This window comes from Gadus macrocephalus, chromosome 12, assembly GCF_031168955.1.
Source record: "Gadus macrocephalus chromosome 12, ASM3116895v1".
Lineage (NCBI taxonomy): Eukaryota > Metazoa > Chordata > Actinopteri > Gadiformes > Gadidae > Gadus > Gadus macrocephalus.
Window position 1 is genome coordinate 10,806,956 of NC_082393.1, and position 20,717 is coordinate 10,827,672.

The following is a 20,717-nucleotide window of genomic DNA, read 5'->3' on the forward strand; positions in this document are numbered from 1 at the left end:
AATGGGTTCCGTTTTCGGAACATTGAACCGTCGGCATAGTGGCATGTCGATCTAATGGGAAATATTTCGGACCATTGAGACGTCGGAACAATGAGGTGTCGGAATTACGGGCAGGCCCCATTTCAGATTCCTTTGCTTCCTATCACCTTCTGAGTTCCCTGGGAACACCAGCTGATGGGTCTGTGTATATATTGGGCATTTGATTCTCGTTTCAGTAACAGAAATATATTAAAAAAACAAGTGGTAATTATGATTTCTGTTTTAACATTTAAAAAGGTATATACAAGGTGCTTTTCTTATAAAGTCAAAAAGGGGCAAACTAATCTAAAATAATAATTGTTAAACATATAGAGAATCATCGGGGGATTAGAAACCTGTACTTCCATGGTTGGTAAACAATGCGACTGCGATTACTCAGACCTCTCGCTTATGATGCTACAATGCTAACAATGCTAAAAAACAAGAATATTTCTGCATCCGGTACGTCATGAAGTAGGGCGTGGCTATGGACCCATGATGCGGAAGCATATCTCTCCTTGATGTTGCCCTGCGCCATTGTGCAGTTTACATAGGAATTAATGGGCGCCATTTTGGAATCCGTTGTCCATTTTATAATACGTCCATGAAAGAGACACACACACACAAACACAAACACACACACACACACACACACACACACACACACACACACACACACACACACACAAACACACACACACACACACACACAATGGCTCCGCCATTCTCTTAAAGAGACACACATACACACACACATTTTTTTAATTTTTGGAACTCTATTCAACTCATTCATACCTCAACCAACAGACTTCATTCTACCTTCAAAATGTTCAGCAGATTTCCTAGATTCAGTGTAATTATTCTTCAACATTCAGCTTCAGCAGTGTAGCGGAGCATTTCAGCGTCAGCAGACGTTATCAGCATGACTTCAAAACCCTTCAACTCACTCATACTTCATCCTACAGACTTCATTCTACCTTCAAAATGTTCAGCAGATTTCCTACATTCATTGTGATGATTCTTCAACGTTCAGCTTCAGCAGTGTGTAGTGGAGCATTTTAGCGACAGCAGAAATTAGCAGTATGACTTCAAAACCCTTCAACTCATTCATACTTCATCCTACAGACTTCATTCTACCTTCAAAATGTTCAGCAGATTTCCTACATTCATTGTGATGATTCTTCAACGTTCAGCTTCAGCAGTGTGTAGTGGAGCATTTTAGCGACAGCAGAAATTAGCAGAATGACTTCAAAACCATTCAACTCATTCATACTTCATTCTACAGACTTCATTCTACATTTAAAATGTTCAGCAGATTTCCTAGATTCATTGTATTGATTCTTCAACGTTCAGCTTCAGCAGTGTAGCGTAGCATTTCAGCGTCAGCAGACGTTAGCAGTATGACTTCAAAACCATTCAACTCATTCATACTTCATTCTGTAGACTTCATTCTACCTTCAAAATGTTCAGCAGATTTCCTAGATTCAGTGTAATGATTCTTCAACGTTCAGCTTCAGCAGTGTAGCGGAGCATTTCAGCGTCAGCATCCACACCGCAATACCTTCAGGGATTGCAATTCTAGTTACTGATTATCGGCATGCTATTCACATTCCAAGTTTCTCCCCCTTTTCTGCCGTTTCTTTTGTTTCTATCCTTTTTCAGCTACATATTGGACACATGAGCATACTCCTATTGGTATGTAGTAATGCGGACCATCAGATAAGACCAAAAGATGCCTAATCTAAAAGAGTGTTTATTTGATAAAAACTAGTAATATTTATTACAGGTCAATGCAAACTATGGCAATTCATGGAAAAAAGTGAGCTGTTCAATGAAAATTGGTCAGAATTAGGTTACAAAAATTAATTTGAAAGATTTAGTCTACAGACTCACAACTGACCAAATAATATGTAATAATTATAACTTCTGCCAGTTACCAAAATCTAGTTGCTATTTCCTGCAATTGAGGAAGTGTGGGTGGATTGCTTGTCAGGAAATGGGCTTACCCAAATGCCAAGGCTTGGCTGGGTAAACATGATTACCTTTTTAATGGTGGTTCAAATAAATCGGCTCAGAATTACGATATACCTCAAAATGGTTTGTTGAACGTAAAATGGAATCATGTGGAAGCAAATCACTGCGATAATTGTCAGAATTTTACATTTTGTATATATTGACATGTAAACACTATTTAATTCATGACATTGAAATATTATAAATTGAAAACAAGAAAAACTGATTATATTTGTTTTGAATTCACCTCTTTGAAATTCAAATAAGGCATTTGCCCTGCTGCTGCAGTTCAAATTCTTATGGCTTGAATTTTCTGGTCCGTATTGACAACTTGAATATGCTGTTTAGAATATTTGATTTTTGTTATTTGACATTGTGATTTTTAAAATGGTTTACTTAAAATGCCATGTTTGAAATTCAAAGGTGAATTCAAAACAAATAAATCAGGTGACCTTGTTTTCAAAGTATAATATTCAAATTTTATGAATTCAATCAGTGTGTACAATGGCTTTTAAAATTCAAAAAATGATGGCAGTGATTTGCTTCCATAGAATCACTGCTATCAGGACCATTGCCTGTGATGTTGCCATATTTCAAAATTGGTTTTCCATTGGGAGGGCAGCAGAATTGGGGCAGGGAGTGGGCAGACTTCACGGGTCGACAGGGGACAGCGGTAAAAATGTGCGGTCACACCGGCGGTGTGCTATAGCGCACATCAACGTTAAACTTGTCTGCTTTCGATGGCAACGGAGGATTCTTCAGCATTCTGTGCTTCATGATCACATCCTCGTTGGCATATATGGGCGTGTCCGTGTCGTCGGAGTGGTAGCCTGACTGGTATCCACTCGTCTGATTGGATGCTTCTGAGGCCACAGACTCCTTGCTTTTACAGCGTAGCAGTTGGCTGGGAAAAAACCAAGGCGGACGAGGGGACAGTTCATCAACTCATGAAAGCCTGTAACAGTGTATACATAAACTGTAGCTGCAGAATCAAACACATGTGTATCCCTGGATGGATGGTAGATGCATGGCGGACAGATGGAACGATAGATGATAGATGGATGAATGGAAGTGAAACAATAAAAGGGGTTGTAGGTAAGAATTAAAGTAGACGTATTATACCACCAGATGTGAGTATGATTAATCTTACAAGCCGTTTCGAAAATCTGCCCAATATGACATCACTAGTGGGCGTGTCCACCTAGATCTGTGCTGGATAGATCAGTCTACCAGCCTACCCAGTGGACTGAAGTAAACGTTGCTCATCTATCCAGCACAGATCTAGGTGGACACGCCCACTAGTGATGTCATATGGGACAGATTCTCGAAACGGCTTGTAAGGCTAATCACACTCACACTGGTGGTATAATATTTCTCCTTAAAGAGCTATTATTGAGGGCAATTTGGTAGAAATGAATTAGCCATCCATCATCAGGGATGAAATGCTCTGTTAGAATATCACTATAGTTCGCTGAGCCTGCCTCTGTATGAGCAATTGAGATAACAGATCTCTCTAAGCAAATTTCTGACTACTCAGGGCATCTCTACCATGATTAACACTTGAATGGTGGAGAGATGGATGGAGTGAGCTCTCACAACTCTTGAATCTTACCTACAACAGCTTTAAGAAAATGTGGTGGGTGTCGGTACTTACTTGAGATTGGGTGTTCTGGGCAGCTGGTGATCCAGACTCTTGATCTCATCTGGAGTGAAGCCCCTGACTGGACACCCCAACTGGAGGAAGAGCCAAACACACAGTTAACACCTCAGGGCCAACTTTTGAATCTGCATGTGTGCATTTGTGTGTGTGTGTGTGTGTGTGTGTGTGTGTGTGTGTGTGCGCGTGTGCGTGCGTGTGTGTGTGTCGGGTGGGTGTAGGAGGATGGGGGATACACTCACCATGACATTGTTGTTTTCCACTGGGATATCCTCAAAGGTTTTAACACTGAGAGGGCGGCTGCACCTGTCACTCTGTTGGCTCCTACATGAAGGTAGATCCAGTTTACACATCGAACAACCAGATGATGACACACACACACACAGGGATATCGATGATACAATTTTTCATTTTGACATTGAAACATCTTATTCTGGATTTATCCAAAATAAAATTACCGCAATTTTCGGACTATAAACTGCACCTTTTTTTCCCATTTTTCGATTCTGATTTTTACAGCAAACGGCCACTTAGTATTCAAAGCTTAAAGGACAATTCCGGTATTTTGAACATTGAGCCCCCTTTCTGGTTTGTTTAGGATGAAATAGAGTGGGTGACACCGAAATTTGAACTATTAGTCCTTTCTCGGGTATTTGGCTCATTTTGAATCGCTCCTGCCTGCTTCACAATGGTTGTCTGTGTGCATACACAAACCTGTCAACCCAGCAACCCTAAACGTTCGTTTTCAAAAATGTGCAAGTAACCGAGTGGTTAGTGGCATTCGTGAAGTTTAAAAAAAAATATCAGCGCAATATATGGTTTCTGTCGTGTTTTATTGCACATTTATCGCCAGTTGATTTCAGTTGGAAGACTCATTACTGCACGTTGATATTACTCTGCCGAACCGGAAAGGTGGGCTGTTTTTAGTTGGTTTGAAGTCTTGTACCGTGAGCACCTCGGATTAGGGAAAATCACATAGAAAATCACTGAAAATGGATTATGAAAGGTGGCTTCTGGAGGACACACTCGATTTTGAGTTTGACGGCAGAGGATATCGTTTTGAACCAGAATTCACCCAAGAGGAGCTACGTGAGATGGAGGCTAGGGCTACGGAGGCGCCTGAAGCTCCTGCTGAAGCGGTCCCCAGGATCACGGGAAATTGGTGGTGTGCCTGTGGGTAGTGCAGGCAGATGCTGACGGAAGTGCAGGCAGATGCCGACGGAAGTCGAAAGTAGGTGCTGCACAGAGTGGGACCTTGTGCGGAAGTTTATATGCGGTTGTGAGGTATCTGAAGAAATAGTTCCAATTAGCAACTAACACGGATGGAACCCATATATTGCGCCGATATTTTTTTTTTCAACTTCACGAATGCCACTAACCACTCGGTTACTTGCACATTTTTTAAAACAAACGTTTAGGGTTGCTGGGTTGACAGGTTTGTGTATGCACACAGACAACCATTGTGAAGCAGGCAGGAGCGATTAAAAATGAGCCAAATACCCGAGAAAGGACTAATAGTTCAAATTTCGGTGTCACCCACTCTATTTCATCCTAAACAAACCAGAAAGGGGGCTCAATGATCAAAATACCAGAATTGTCCTTTAAATCAGTATTAGGAGCTTCGTTGTTTTTTTTCACGTACGTGACGTTACCAGAGCGAGGGAGGCAAACTATAAAGGTACGGCCACACCAACCGCATTACTCGCATTAGGGGCGTTGAAAATCTGCATTTTTGCATAGGGAACCATTGGTATAGGCGCGTAGACGCGTTACATGCGTTGAAGCGTCGCGTTAGGGGCGTTAGACGCGGCAGACGCACGTAATTACGCACGTCAACGCAGTAACGCGCCCAACGCACCAACGCCCGGAGTTCAAAAATTGAACTTTCAACGCTCCAACATGTGACGCTTAGCCGCGATAGCCAATCAGCATGGAGCATGACCCGACGTCACTGGCAGAGAGTAGTGACGCTAACATAGTTAGAAAAAGTAACATAGTTACGCCATTAAATGCGTTTATGTAAACATTTTTAGCGAGAAATGTGCATTTTACTTTCATAATGTTCGCTCGGTGAATGGGAAGGATGTTTGGTTTGATAGTTATGACGAAGAGGGAACGCTCCATTCACTTGCATGGACAGCGTCTCCGGTTGCTAAGCAACCTCAACGTCTTGGCGGACTATATCTCTGCTGATCAACACTACGAATGCTGGAAACACACCAGACACACCATGTGAAGTTATTTAATTATTGTTATTTATATCCGAGATTATTTAATCTAACCCGATCTAAGCTCTATCATGCACCCAAACACGGCGGCGTTTGGGTTTCCTACCTCGGACTCCAGCGCAGCCACAGGCGCGTTGGGCGCGTTGAACCATTTTTGTGACACACAATGATCAAGCGTCAAGTTAGGCACGCTACACGCGTTATCCAACGCGAGTAACGCGTGTGGTGTGGTACGGCCACACCAAACGCGTTACTCGCGTTATATCTTGTTTCCCTTTACTTTATAACACAACATTAGCGTGATCTCGGGAGGAAAAGTAATACTTAGCGAAATGCTAACCTTAGCTTAGTTGTTTGTTTACGTTCGCTGTACAGCGAATACCCGGACAATATAATGGATATAATATGGACACATGAGACAATCAATATTCGATATTTGTTATGGATTTATTGTACAAATTCTTTGAAAAGATGCACGTTCCAGGATGAATTGAAAAGATCCCGTAAGGGCTGAGATGGCAGAGGACAGCTGATTTGGAACGGAACAACAGCTGTTCGCTTTCACGGGGAAAAACAAAGGAACTGCAACCTACTTAGGCCTACTAATTAACGTTCAAAAGCTATTAAATCTTACACAAAATATGCAGATACTGTCAAAAATCGGTTCCAGGGAGTATAGGGATTATTAATGTTGTTTTTGATGGTGTTTCGAATATTCAAGTATTCGAATATTCGCTCGGAAAAACCAACGAGTATTCGAAGCCTGAAAAATGGCATTCGGGACAGCCCTAATGGTAATTAAACATTAAAAGACCTGCGGCTTATAGTCCAGTGCGGCTTATATATGTACACATCATTCAATTTAGCTGCTGTGGTTTATACTCCGGTGCGCCTTATAGTGCGGAAATACGGTAGGCCTACATTAAAAAGTAGACATTTGATTGACAATGGAAAAACAAAGAGATGGTCTGTGAGTTATTTTATCTTCAGCGTGAGGGTGGTTCTTACCAGATCTGGGGTGCGTTGTCATAATGGGGCTGGGGCTCCAAATGCTCCCCACTCAGAGGGAAGGCTTGGGGGCCCCTGGGGCTGGAAGTCACCGGGCATCCCTGCACCTCATCTGCCGTCAAGGGAATGTAGTCTTTCCCATCCTGCACACCCACAAGCACCCACACACATGCGCATACACACACACATGCGCATACACACACACACACACACACACACACACACACACACACACACACACACACACACACACACACACACACACACACATGCATGGATGCGCATGCACAAACACATGCACGCACACACACACACGCACCCATGTACACACACACACACACACACACACACACACACACACACACACACACACACACACACACACACACGTTCATCAAGCACAAGCACACTTCCATGGATATATATTTAATGGATCCTATTGTTTTAAACAATCCTGTTTGAGTGTGTACGTACTCACCCACCTGCCTATTAACACAATATCAATACGTTTGTGATATTGATTGACACTAACCTGTTGAGCGCTGGTCTGTAGCAGGTTCCCCAGATGTTCCACCAGTTCAGAAAAAGTTGGTCTGTCTGTGGGACAATTGAGCCAACAGTCCAACATGGTCTGGTATCTTAGAGGATAACATAAAAATACATTTTAACATGTATCTAGCACATATCTAATCACCATATGATTCATATGAAATCTGGGCTCACATCTCAGTTGTGGCATAGTCTGGAGCTCTCATCCTGGTCCCCTCCTTCAGCCTCCTGCAGAAGGACTCATCAATGCAAACGCCTGGATATGGAGATGCTCCTGTAGGCCAAGGCACAGGGTTACTTTAGAGGAGAGGAGAGCAGAGGAAAGGAAAGGAGAGTATAGTAGAGTAGAGCAGAGAAGAAGAGCAGAGCAGGGAGGAGTAGAGTAGATCAACAGGGAGAACCACAAATATCTATGTTAAATAACGCTGTGGAAACATCAAATTTCAATAAAGCATAGTAATAAATGCTTCTCTCGCAAGGATCCTGGAGGGGGCCTGGGAGTATGCCCATCCGGTCTACATGTGTTTTGTGGATCTGGAGAAGGCGTATGACCGGGTCCCCCGGGAGAAACTGTGGGAGGTGCTGCGGGAGTATGGGGTAAGGGGGTCTATCCTCAGGGCCATCCAATCTTTGTACTCCCAAAGCGAGAGCTGTGTTTGTGTTCTCGGCAGCCAGTCAGTTTCGTTCTCAGTGGGTGCTGGTCTCCGCCAGGGCTGCGCCTTGTCACCAATCCTGTTTGTGATATACATGGACAGGATATCGAGGCGTAGTCGTGGTGGGGAGGGGTTGCAGTTCGGTGGTCTGAGGATCTCGTCACTGCTTTTTGCAGATGATGTGGTCCTCATTGGATCATCGGCCTGTGACCTTCAGCACTCACTGGATCGGCTGGCGGCCGAGTGTGAATCGGCTGGGATGAGGATCAGCACCGCTAAATCTGAGGCCATGACTCTTAGCAGGAAACCGGTGGATTGCTTACTCCGGGTAGGAAATGAGTCCTTAGCCCAAGTGAAGGAGTTCAAGTACCTCGGGGTCTTGTTCGCGAGTGAGGGTACTATGGAGCGTGAGATTGGCCGGAGAATCGGAGCAGCGGGGGCGGTATTGCGTTCGCTTTACCGCACCGTTGTAACGAAAAGAGAGCTGAGCCGCAAGGCAAAGCTCTCGATCTACCGGTCGATCTTCGTTCCTATCCTCACCTATGGTCATGAGGGCTGGGTGATGACCGAAAGGACGAGATCGCGGGTACAAGCGGCCGAGATGAGTTTTCTCAGAAGGGTGGCTGGCGTCTCCCTTAGGGATAGGGTGAGAAGCTCAGCCATCCGTGAGGAACTCGGATTAGAGCCGCTGCTCCTTTACTTAGAAAGGAGTCAGCTGAGGTGGTTCGGGCATCTGGTAAGGATGCCCACTGGGCGCCTTCCTTGGGAGGTGTTTCAGGCACGTCCAGTGGGGAGGAGACCTCGGGGAAGACCCAGGACAAGGTGGAGAGATTATATCTCAACACTGGCCTGGGAACGCCTCGGGATCCCCCCGTCAGAGCTGGTCAATGTGGCCCGGGAAAGGGAAGTCTGGGGCCCCCTGCTTGAGCTGCTCCCCCCGCGACCCGACCCCGGATAAGCGGATGAGGATGAGGATGAGGAGAATAAATGCTTCTATGCGAATATAAGGTCCTTTTATGACAATTTTTACTATGTTTAAACAAGATTAGCATGTTAGTGGCGGCCTTGTACCACAGGCTCACCCAGTGAAAATATCTCCCAGAGCAGGACCCCGAAGGACCAGACGTCGCTCTGCGTGGTATACACCCGGTCAAAGATGGTCTCTGGAGCCATCCACTTCAGGGGCAGGCGGGCCTGGGGAGACCAGCCACGGTTTACATTGAAGCTCAAATACAACACAGTCATCCCCACCATCATCAACATCATCATCTTCAAGATGGTTGGAGAGTTGGATAGAGCTTTATTGATAGTCTACGGTCTGTCTGCTGCTCATTCCTCACTCACATCTCCCTTGCGGACATAGTCAGGGTCTTTGTAGACATCTCTGGCCAGACCGAAGTCACAGATCTTCACCACGTTGTGCTCGGAGAGCAGGATGTTCCTAGCCGCTAGGTCTCTGTGGATACACTGTGGAGCACACAAACGCACACACATGCTCACACACCCACACACACACACATCCATCCACAAAACACACAACACACACACACACACACACCACACACACACACACACACACACACACACACACACACACACACACACACACACACACACACACACACACTTTAAAAATGTCATGCAGTAGATCATTGACATTTGTCATTCACTATAGAAAAAAAGGATTTTCCAAGCTTGGGTTTCAGTTGCTTCAGCATTTTAGACAAGTACTTCTATCAGGATTGTTTTGTAGAGCTGACCTTCCGAGAAGACAGGAACTCCATGCCCTTGGATACCTGGAAGCTGTAGCTGATCAGGTCCTCCATGGTCAAGTGATCATAGTCCGAGCTCTCTATGATAACAGAACAACATTCTCATTCAACACATAATAATAATAATAATAATAATAATGGATTGCATTTATATGGCGCTTCTCTAGACACTCAAAGACGCTTTAAAGTGAAGGAGGGACCTCACTAACCACCACCAGTGTGTAGCACCCACTTGCACTAATGTACACAATAGCATTGAGTATTCTATGTGCAAACCATTCCTCAACCAAAATTCCTTCTCATTCCTAAATCCCCAATATATCACAATATATTGGTGTTATTTGTTCTTTGACTTCAATGGCTATTCACCATCATTTGAATTTGCTGAAAAATATTCACTGATCAGCCTGTGTCTTTATGTTGTGCCTCAACCTCTTCAGATTCAATATTTTCTTTTGTTTTTTTATTTCTTATTGCCACTTTCTACTCCATCAATTACTACAGCACTTTATCTGATTTTAAATGTGCTCTATAAACACATTTGATTTGATTTAGAGTCCATATTTCTTATTCTACATTCAATCCATATCACCACTAACCACTTCATCCTTTTTCATCTAGAATAAGTTGTTGAAGGGTTTGTTTTTCCTTTAAATAACATCTGAGCCGCCACTCTGCTTTAACCCACAGGAACGTTTTTAAATGAGTAACTGGCCTCCTTTGAGTTCCGGTTCGATGGGTAAGGCGTCGTATCGGGTGCAGATAGCTGTGCCGGTACAGATGTCCAACTGGGCGGTAGTCCCCAAACCCAGGTCCACTTCATTCACGTCTTCCTCTGCACGTGCCCACCTCGCATTTTCCACCCTCTGTCTCTGTTAACATTATGACAGAGCAATCATCTCATTTCAGGTCAACGTAAATTTGTCATTACAGTGAGTGAGTCAGACAAAGCTTCACAGGTCTAAATTCAACGGACATGTGACTGTAAACACCCCAGAAACCCTTTGACAGGATAGTTAGACAATCTAAAAAACATGAAGGCAATTCTTGCTAAACTATATATACATAATATAATATAATATAATATAATATAATATAATATAATATAATATATAGTTTCTAAAGAATAGTTTTTTTCTGTGAAATTGTTTTTTTTTGCACGAAATTGTTCTGCTGTGTTGTAACTGGAGCATAATTCTTGAGTGTGTGTTTGGTCATAGTGTTGCATGCATGGTGACATCAGCAGGGTTACCTTGAAGGGACTGTACTCTCCACGCTTGCTCTTTAAGTAGCTGGAAAGGTTGCCGTTTTTACAATACTCTACAATCACCATCAATGGTCCTGAGTAGAGAAAGGGAGAGAATAGAGAACATTCAGAAAAAGTTAATGTGACATTTTGTGGGGAGACCAACCATAAAGAGCTAGACATATTATTTCTCAGGTGTTTAAAACATATGTCTAATTTGACGACAAGCAGATAATAACCAATCATGATAACCAATGAACAAGTAGCGGTACTAATAAAGGGGCCGTATGATGTCCTTCCTCATTGGTGCATACCAGAAGAATGTCACAATGAAGATACTTGGAGGAGGCAATGTTTTCTAGTAGTACGGTTGCTATGAGGACTCACCCCCCGGCTTGGTGCAGGCTCCCAGAAGGTTGACCACATTCAGATGGTGACCGATGTGTATGAGGATCTTCAGCTCGGACATCAGCGCCCGGTACTCACTCGATGTGGCCCCTTCTGTAGCACACCAAAGAGTATTTTCCTTTATCGCCTCTACATTTGTCATTGCCACTTTGTTTTCAATGAAACAGTTAGGGTTTCTCTCTACCCTGTTTATTTGTACCTTTCAGCATTTTGACAGCAACAGTTGTACACGTGGTGTTTTTCTCGATGCCAAAAGCAGCGGCCTCCACCACCTGACCAAACGCACCTCGTCCCAAAGGATCGCCTTTGTAACAAATAATATGAAGTCATTCAAAATAGCTTGGCTTAGCTTTTATGCAGCAGCGTGAATGGATCGGTGTTAATGGTAACTCCCAATGGATGAAGCGATTAAATGCATAGCAAACATAAATGTATGGATGAAATGTTAGTCATTTACACAACCCATTTTTCCATATGGTCTTCCAGTGATCTCTTTCTACGAGATATCATTAATGAGAAGGTAAGGTTCAGGTAAGGTTGCTTGACTGCGAACATTGAGGTTTGCTCCATTATCCTGCCCCTATGCTTAACACTGGTTATGCGTGACATGGTCTTGATTGTGGGTCACCTAGTTTCAGCCTGTCCTGGGGAAACTCCCACTTGTTGGCATCATACGTGAGCCGCTCACACTGCTCATCCACTGGCATGTCCTCAGAGTCCAAGATCATAGACAGGTAGCCCGTCTTCACGTCCTCACCGGTAGGCTGAGAGAGAGACAGAGAGTGGGAGGGTGAGAGAGTGTCATTTAGTCAGTCAGCCAGTCAGTCAGTCAGTGTCAGTCAGTCAGTCAGTCAGTCAGACAGACAGACAGACAGACAGGAAGGTAGACAGTGAGTGAGTGAGAGACGGTGAGTGAATGAGTTGGCGTGTTGGTGTGTTGCTGACAGAGTGGACATTCACAAACCAAAGAGGTCATCACTGGTCATTTCTGGTAATTGTTTGTACACAATAAACAGGACTTTGCTAATGACCCTGACCCTCTTCTGAGGGTTAGGTTTAGAAAGGCTGTGTGTGGGAGGAGAGATCGGACTGTTGTTTTAGGGAAACAATAGCAGAGGTGCCGTCATGAGCCAGCCTTGTTAGTTTTAATCAACCGGTTACAGTGGTCTATGTTTTGGTAAGTGTGTCTATGTTGTTGATTGCCTGAATGTGTCCTTTTGGCTTTGTGTCTTGTCTGCTTGCTTGAGTGTTGTGCTAGTAAAGGGAGTGTGTGTGTGTGTGCATGCATCCGTACATGCTTGCGTTTGTGTCTGTGTGTGTGAGAGAGAGAGCTGAAGGTAAGTGAATGTACAAATGTGCTGTTCTGCTCAATTAGTTGTACCCTCTTTCTTCCTCGGATGACGAAGACTATCAGCAGCCAGAAAAACATGGCAATGACCACACAGCCAATAGGCACAATCAGCTCCACATTGGTCTTCTCCTCTGCCCCTAAAAACAACAGCCATTGGGAAAGTACGCTCTTTATTAACAAAGCCATCACAGTATTGGGTTGCATAGCCATGGACTATTCTACTAAGACTTTAGAAACAAAAGTGGACAGTGTTAAAACATTAACATGACTCCCATACTTTTGGCATTTGTTGACAATAATGATGTGTGGAGAGGTTGGTTGTAATTGCTGTGTGCATGTGCGTGTGCATGTGTGTGCACGTGACCATGGCTGAAGGAAGAAGTCTAGGCTGGAAGTGTATCTAGTCATAACAACAATCTGGGCCCACCATGGTCCCCAACCCCTCTCATTTTCACTCATCCCAATCATTCCCTGTTTCTTCTTATGCTCTGTTTATGCTTATTATTCTGTCAGTGGCCCAGGAGGGGATGTGTGTACTGACGGGCTAGTGGCATTATGGTCACGTAGACCTTGATTGGAGTGAGACCATTTGTTGTTTGTCCCGGCATGGGTTCAGTATAGAGGGAGTGGGGGGTGGGGGGGGGGGGGGGGGACCTCTCCCATTGTCCTGAAATCTCTTCATTGTTATGTTTTTTCCTAAACTGCCTGTAGGATTTTTTAAACGGGGGTCAACTTCCCCTACCGGAACAAGTGAGGTTATTCTTACACACAGAATTTGATATTTAAAAATGCTTGGGCAAAAAGGGGGAAAACCTTGAGACAATGTGAAGAGAGCGTAGGGGTTGAAGGTTAAAATAAAGGACGATGTTGTTGTTTCCAAACTACCCAGCAGGAAATGCTAGACATTTCTGAAGAGCAATTTACGGTACGCACGGCTTAGTAACGTTTGAAGGTGATGTAGGCAATGTTTACCTTCTGTGGTCAGGAAGGCCTGGGAGGAGTCACAGGAACGCTTGTTACACGCAGTGCATGTGTACAAACCACTGTCCTCCTCCTTCACACGCTGGATGGTCAACCGTTGGTTCCGTTCGCTCAGAATAACTCCTGGAAACAGTTTGCAACAGCATGTTAGCCTGGATTCGGAGGGAACGGTGCAGATACAGACACCTTATTGCTGAATGGTTTGGATGTAGCCTGTTGGTCCCGCTCTCACCGGAACCTTCCAGAACGGTGTGGTTGTTCTTGGTCCAAGCCACGCTGGGGTGAGGGGTGCCCGTGACGTTACACGTGAACACCATCGTGCTGCTCATGTTTACCTTCTGGTCAGTCATGTTATTCAGAATCCTTGCAGGCTCCAGAGCTATAGTCAAGGTTGCAGATGCAAATTCACGTCAAGCATTTCTTTGCTTGACACTTTTCCAATGCACATTAGCTTTGTTTCTTCACTCAAGTATGCTTTGTTTAAGGTGCTGTAGGTTCACCCACCTGTGCTTAACAGGCTTAATTATTGCCCGAACAGATCAGGAAAGATCAAACTCAAAACTCAAAAGATGGATGACAATGGCATTCCTCACAGATTACACTCCTAACATGATAAGGAACATGAGGACTAAACCTTAAGAAGCAAAGAATATGTGAATTTAAAATCTGTATTTGACGTTTAGCCAGTAAAATAAATAAATAAAGACTAAGCAGAAAGAGCGGCGAGCATGTACCTCTGAGAGTCAGGCTGCGCAGCAGACAGATCTTCTCCCGTGTTTTGATGTTCTCCACCTGGCAGACGTACATGCCCTCGTCATGCCGCGACGCGCTGGCCAGTGGCAGCTCCAGGCTGAGCTTGGCGCCCGGCAGGCATGACAGAGCGGCCTGGGAGAGGGGAAGCTGGGCCAGGGTCAGCGAGCGGCACGGCTGGACCGATGTGGTGCTCTCCGAGTCAAAGGCGCCGGACAAGCGGAACCAGGCCAGGTTCCTGTAGATGAGCCTGTCCGCCTTGCACCTCAGAACCACCGGCTCCTCCTCTATGGGCTCACTGGATGGAGACACGGTTAGCTCCAGACCACCTGCGGAGGAATAAGATGTAGCGTCAACAGTAGCGTTGAGGGATCCCACCAAACTAAAGTAGTGTTTGATGGAAAGAGTTTCCTGGAACCATTTTTTAAATGTTCCATACTCTTCTGTGGTAATTGGGTTCCTTTGACTCTCTAGCTGTACATGCATCCATTTAAACAGAAAAATGCTTTGGTTTGGCTGTCTGGCAATTTTGTTGCCAGACAGCCACATGAAACATGAACCATGAAAAAGGCTTCTTACGGGTCACATGGAAGAAGATTACGCGTGAATCTTGTCCTTTTTTATTGGCAGCCAGGCATCTGTACAGAGCGTGGACCTCAGCTTTGTTGATCTTCAAAGAACTCACGATTTTCTTCATGAACAGAGGCAGACTCATTAAGTGGCAGGTCATTTGAATGAGAAATACAGCAACAACTTTGACCCTAACCAATGTTTAGGCGACTGATTAATTAGGAATAGATGGTGGCCTGGCAGTAGTATCTTGCTGGTGAAATGAATAGGGGTGTACCTTATGATCACGTTCAGGGTCGATGGTGATTCCATCCATAGGGTTGTGTTCTGTGCCGTTGCTGATATGCCTCCAGCTGGTGCACTCATCTAGGTTGACCTCTGATACGGCCATCCCTGACCTATTGTAAAAGGACCCGGAAAGGATCTAATGCAACTCCAATCACAATATTTTCTTTAAGACTTGGAGTAAAGATGTTTTCTTTACTCCATTTTTTTTTGAAGTCTAACCATTTAGATGTTATATTTAATCAAAGATGAATCATCTCCTGTAACAACAGTTTTATAGGAGGCATAATACACTGTGTATTCTGTATATATTTTTTTATTATTTATCAACTCTTTTAAACAATGAATATAGAGACTGTGATAAGATCTGCTACCAAATATAGGAGAAAGAAGCCTGATGGAGCGAATTCTAAAATGCACTACAGAGAAAATACGTGAAACAAGAGCATTTGATAAGAAGGGAGGAGAGGAAATCACGGAGCAGAGAAGTGGACTTGACAGGAAGAAGCCTGGTTTGATATGAGAGCACCAGAGGATCAACAGGAAGCACAGTGTTAAGGTGTAGGAAGTGATGTGCATGCTTAAGATAAGCTCCTTTCTGGTCTGGAGTCACTACAATGTCCTGCCTGCTTCCATCACCATAGCTTCTTCTCACAGCACTTTACCTGGGAGGAAACCTTTATGTAATTAATGTTTACCCCCCCCCCTCAAGTTCTCATGTGCTGCAATCCAGGCACAACAAATAGCTAACAGCTAATGGTTATCGTCACTGTCTCTAAACAGCAAGACGATAGAATGACGGCAATTGTGATTATAAGTGAGAATGCGTTTACTAAATATATGTTTCGGTTTCAACAAGTCTGAATAAAGGAGGTTATTCAAAAGGGCCCATTGTAAGAAGAATGAATCAAATCTGTCAATCTTCATCGGGCCACAGTTCACTCTCATTGTCTCCTTACCTGTCGTTTCTATCACCATCATGAAATCTGCTGTTCCAGGTCTAAAATAACACTGTGTTGACAATGGAGGGTGGAAGGGGTCTCTCTCTCTCTCTCTCTCTCTCTCTCTCTCTCTCTCTCTCTCTCTCTCTCTCTCTCTCTCTCTCTCTCTCTCTCTCTCTCTCTCTCTCTGCGTGTGTGTGTGTGGCTCACTGAAAGGCCTGTGGGCAGTCTTCCCGGGACATCCACTCCCACTGGATGTGTGAGGGGATGGGGAATCCCCGGGCGGTGCACCTGAGGGTGGCCCTGCTGCCGTATGTATACACGTCCGTGTCCACCGCAACCTCTTTCTCGATGATGTGTGGTGGCACTGTACAACAATGCGAGGAGCATTAACATACTGGGCAAAGTTCACAGTTAAAGACTGGAATGTTTGGCCGGTCTAAAAAGATCCATATGAAAAACCTTTCGAAATTGTTCTGTCTCCTTTCGAGCCTATTCTATAGCAACAGACTTTATCTAATGCCATTGATCTGAGTCATGCTCTTCAAAAACCATTTAAAAACAGGAATCATCATAGAATAAACACAGGTGTCGCTAGGCCTGGGCTATAAAACAATAAATCATTGTATCGTAATAGACTTTTGATCAATATCAATATAAAACATGTTTATGTATCGATAAGAGACTGGACCACCGAATCTAGCAAGTGGGTTTGTTACACAAACCCGGTTTCATACTTATTAACAATATATGAGGGTATTTCATTTATCGAAATTGGAGTATTTATCAATGTTGAAGGTCATATTAAGTGTTAAACAGCAGTGTTTAAATCCAGCATGGTAATTCCTAGTCATTTTAGGTCATTACAATTATCAATGGTTATCGATATCGACCAAAGTTATATCGTGATATGTCATTCAGCCATATTACTGTCGCTCATGATGATTGACCCCTGCCCCTATGAAAAGAGTCAATTGGACTCGATTAGTAGAGTACATGCCATTGACAATGAGCTGAAATGTGTGGCTCTCTTTGTCATTGGTGAGGTTGTTGGTCAGCACCACGGTGTAGTTCCCTGCATCCTTCTCCAAGACCCCGTGGATCACCAGGCTCCCGTTCTTCGGCATGACCCTGTAATCGACCTTAATTGGCAGGCCATCCTTATACCTGAACAGACAGAAAGAGGCGTGGGGTGTGGTTCAACACGAGAAAATCAGTGCAATTTATCTAAAATGTAATTTCCTTTACTCTTGTGGAAACAGTAGCACAACTAAAGCCAATCTCCTTTTGCCTTGATACTTTACATACCAACCTCTTTAAGAATGGTTTTGACTGCCTAGCAATAGACATATTGCAAATAGTTAACAACTCTCTCTAATCAGGCAAATTCCGAAAAAGCCTTGAAAACTGCAGTTGTTAAACCCCTTTTAAAAAAGCGGAGCCTAGATGCCTCTATTATTAACAACTACAGACCAATATCAATTCTCCCTTCATAAGTAAAATCATTGAGAAAGTTGTCCTCCAGCAACTTAATCACTTCCTGTCATCAACTGGTTGCTATGACACCTTCCAATCAGGATTTGATTTCACACGCTGAATAATTGAATAAGTCAAAGACTGTATGTGCCGAAATTTTCTTCAAGTAAATGAGGACAAAACCAAGATAATTGTATTTGCTGCTAAAAATGAAAGGCTTGAAGTAACCCAACACTTTCCCTCTGTCCCTGAAAGCCTCAATCAAAGCCAGAAATCTAGGGATTATCATGGATTCACATTTACATTTCGACAGTCACATTAAATCAGTTACAACATCTGCATATTATCACCTTAAAAACGTAGCAAGATCTAGTGAGTTCATGTCCACCGAAGACTAAGACCAAAAACTTACATACACGTACATGTACATACCTTTATCACTAATAAGCTTGATTACCGCAAATGGTCTCCTCACAGGTCTCCCAAAAAAAACTCTAAGGCCAATACAGCCTGTTCAGAATGCTAGTGCTAGAGTTCTAACAAAGACCAACATATGAAAACATTTCTTAAATCATTACATTGGCTCCCTGTATGTCATAACCTATAAATCCCTGGTTTAGGGCCAAAATATGTAACTGATATGCTTCCAATATATATGCCTTCTAGATCTTCTGAGGCCAATCTGTTAATTATCCCAAAAGTGAACACGAAACATGGGAAAGCAGGATGTAGTTAATATGCAACAAATAGCTGGAATAAAATCCCTGAGGATTTAAGACTTGCCCCAACCCTTACCACTTTTAAAACAAGACTGAAGACTTTTAAGTTTGCTTTAGCTTTCTGCTAAATCACTGAATAAACACTGTGAATGTAAGTATCTGATACCAGAGAGACTGTTGTTCTGATACAAGAAAAATATGATCTGATACCAGAGAGATACAGGATCTGATCTTAAATACATTGCACTTTCTAAAAGTGCAATGTATTGCAAAAAATGCTTTGCCTTTATTTTCTATCTATTTTATCATGTTTTTACCTTTGCCTATGTTTTCTTTTACTTATCAACTATTTAATTTTATTGTATGAAAATGTATATATGTGAAGCACTTTGAGTCTACCTCGTGTATGAAAAGTGCTACATAAATAAAGTTGCCTTGCCTTCCTGGATAAGGAAGGCATATGGATAAGGAAAGAATCACAAAATATTGTCATTTCAGTCTGTTTAATTATATTTTCAATGATTTTAGGGATGTATATTTGTTTGTTTAATGTATTTGTTGTGCTTTGATGCAGCGGTCACCGTACCACTGGATGGAGGGCTCAGGGTAGGCCTCGTACTTGAAGGGAACGAGGGGCTCTGCGGTGTGGTCGCCAACGGTCAGCTCTATCAAATTTGCACGAGGGTCCTTCAACTCAATGAACGGTTTTTCTACAATATAGACCAACAGAGCACTCGGTCAACTGCACCACATACCAAAGTGTTTAGTACAATATGTATTCACCCAACCGCATATACAATCTGTGTATATTTTAACAAGTAATTCTGGAAAAATAAGAGAACAAGCCTTTGGTCAACAAAAAAGTAAATTAAGAGCCCTGTCGATTAGACCATAACAAAACACCAGGAATATTGAATCTGAATTGACCTTCAAGAATTAAGGACGCAGAAAACCACAAGGAAGTAAAACACATGAGGACTTCATTGGCATTATAAACAAACAATTTTTTCACTTTTGTTATGATCACATTGAGTAAAGGATTGCAAAGTATTTTCATAGCATGTGTGTATTTCCAGGGTACCCTTGGTCTGGGCATTAGATTAGCACAGGGCCTACCGTAAACCTTGAGGAAGGCTGATGCACTCTTTTCCATCTGACCGCTTGACGCTGTGCAGGTGTACTCCCCCGTGTGGTCGACCGTCACGTTGTCAACGGTGAGCGTGTTGGACAGTTCCAGAGAGTTCCACAGCCTGACTTTATTGGCCTTTTTGTGAAAATCCTCTGAGCCATTTTTTGTGGTCTGAGGGGGGTGAATGAGATGACTGAGATACCATGAAGAACAAATCATTCATCATTTACAAAAAAGAACTGGATAGATCCTCTGTTCCCACAGATAGTCTGGTTGACTTTGAAATTTGGTCTTATGTATAGACATGCTTCAAAATAAACCTAAGGAGGAATACGCTGCAAGCGAGGAATGAAACGGAAGAGGTACATCACATCTCTGGTATGTTTATCTTATATTATATAAGAAGGCTTATCGAAGGCAACAGACACTTTTCACTAAGGTGTCACAGAAGGAAATATCACAGGTGTCGCTCTCTAATTATGGGTCTGCTCCTGTATACGAGGACACAGAATAGTTGACCTATCCTCACTAGTATAGTGTAGGCCTACTACCCGTGCCCTGCTACAAAAAGGTAAAAGGGTCTTGGTCATGTGTGTAGAGTTCAAGTGTTAAGAAGGTACTACTGACCAGGCGCTGGCCCGAGTGAGTCCAGTTAAAGTCAATGCCCACATTGAGCTCAGTACTGGCCGTACAGATGAGTACCAGCCGCTCCCCGACAGACAGCCGAACGTGTGCAGGGGTCAGCATGAGCTCATGGATCTTGTATCCTGGGGAAAGGGAGGGAGAGCTGAGTGGAAGGCCATGGCTGGCAGTATTGCTTGGAGGTGATGGCCTCTTGTTCCCACCTCATATGATGGTTATATTCCTCATTGCTTAGCCAAACTTTATTCATTCATGAGGTGTCATTTCTTTGGTCACCAAAGTTGTACTTACTGCCTGAGATTAACTAAAACTGAATGGTAT

The 20,717-nt window shown here is 43.4% G+C and overlaps 1 protein-coding gene across 3 annotated transcripts in view; it reads right to left on the reverse strand.

Moving 5' to 3' along the window:
* Nucleotides 1–1,753: 1,753 nt before the first annotated feature.
* The window catches only part of kdr (kinase insert domain receptor (a type III receptor tyrosine kinase)), a 44,294-nt gene continuing 25,330 nt past the window's right edge, over nt 1,754–20,717 (reverse strand). For 2 of the 3 annotated variants that reach the window (XM_060066519.1, XM_060066518.1), the window contains exons 6-30: nt 20,382–20,521; nt 19,742–19,925; nt 19,212–19,335; nt 17,431–17,597; nt 16,641–16,797; nt 15,482–15,602; nt 15,214–15,325; nt 14,619–14,963; nt 14,117–14,263; nt 13,876–14,007; nt 12,934–13,040; nt 12,181–12,316; nt 11,752–11,856; nt 11,532–11,645; nt 11,151–11,239; nt 10,614–10,770; nt 9,887–9,978; nt 9,471–9,593; nt 9,209–9,320; nt 7,648–7,747; nt 7,457–7,562; nt 6,925–7,067; nt 3,931–4,012; nt 3,686–3,765; nt 1,754–2,935 (exon numbers count right to left, since the gene is read on the reverse strand). In XM_060066519.1, coding sequence (XP_059922502.1) covers nt 2,719–2,935; nt 3,686–3,765; nt 3,931–4,012; nt 6,925–7,067; nt 7,457–7,562; nt 7,648–7,747; nt 9,209–9,320; nt 9,471–9,593; nt 9,887–9,978; nt 10,614–10,770; nt 11,151–11,239; nt 11,532–11,645; nt 11,752–11,856; nt 12,181–12,316; nt 12,934–13,040; nt 13,876–14,007; nt 14,117–14,263; nt 14,619–14,963; nt 15,214–15,325; nt 15,482–15,602; nt 16,641–16,797; nt 17,431–17,597; nt 19,212–19,335; nt 19,742–19,925; nt 20,382–20,521 — 3,392 coding nt within the window. In that variant the 3' untranslated portion in view covers nt 1,754–2,718. Of the gene's footprint in view, nt 2,936–3,685; nt 3,766–3,930; nt 4,013–6,924; nt 7,068–7,456; nt 7,563–7,647; nt 7,748–9,208; nt 9,321–9,470; nt 9,594–9,886; nt 9,979–10,613; nt 10,771–11,150; nt 11,240–11,531; nt 11,646–11,751; nt 11,857–12,180; nt 12,317–12,933; nt 13,041–13,875; nt 14,008–14,116; nt 14,264–14,618; nt 14,964–15,213; nt 15,326–15,481; nt 15,603–16,640; nt 16,798–17,430; nt 17,598–19,211; nt 19,336–19,741; nt 19,926–20,381; nt 20,522–20,717 lie in introns of those variants that run through there. The other variant, XM_060066520.1, reaches the window with a different exon arrangement.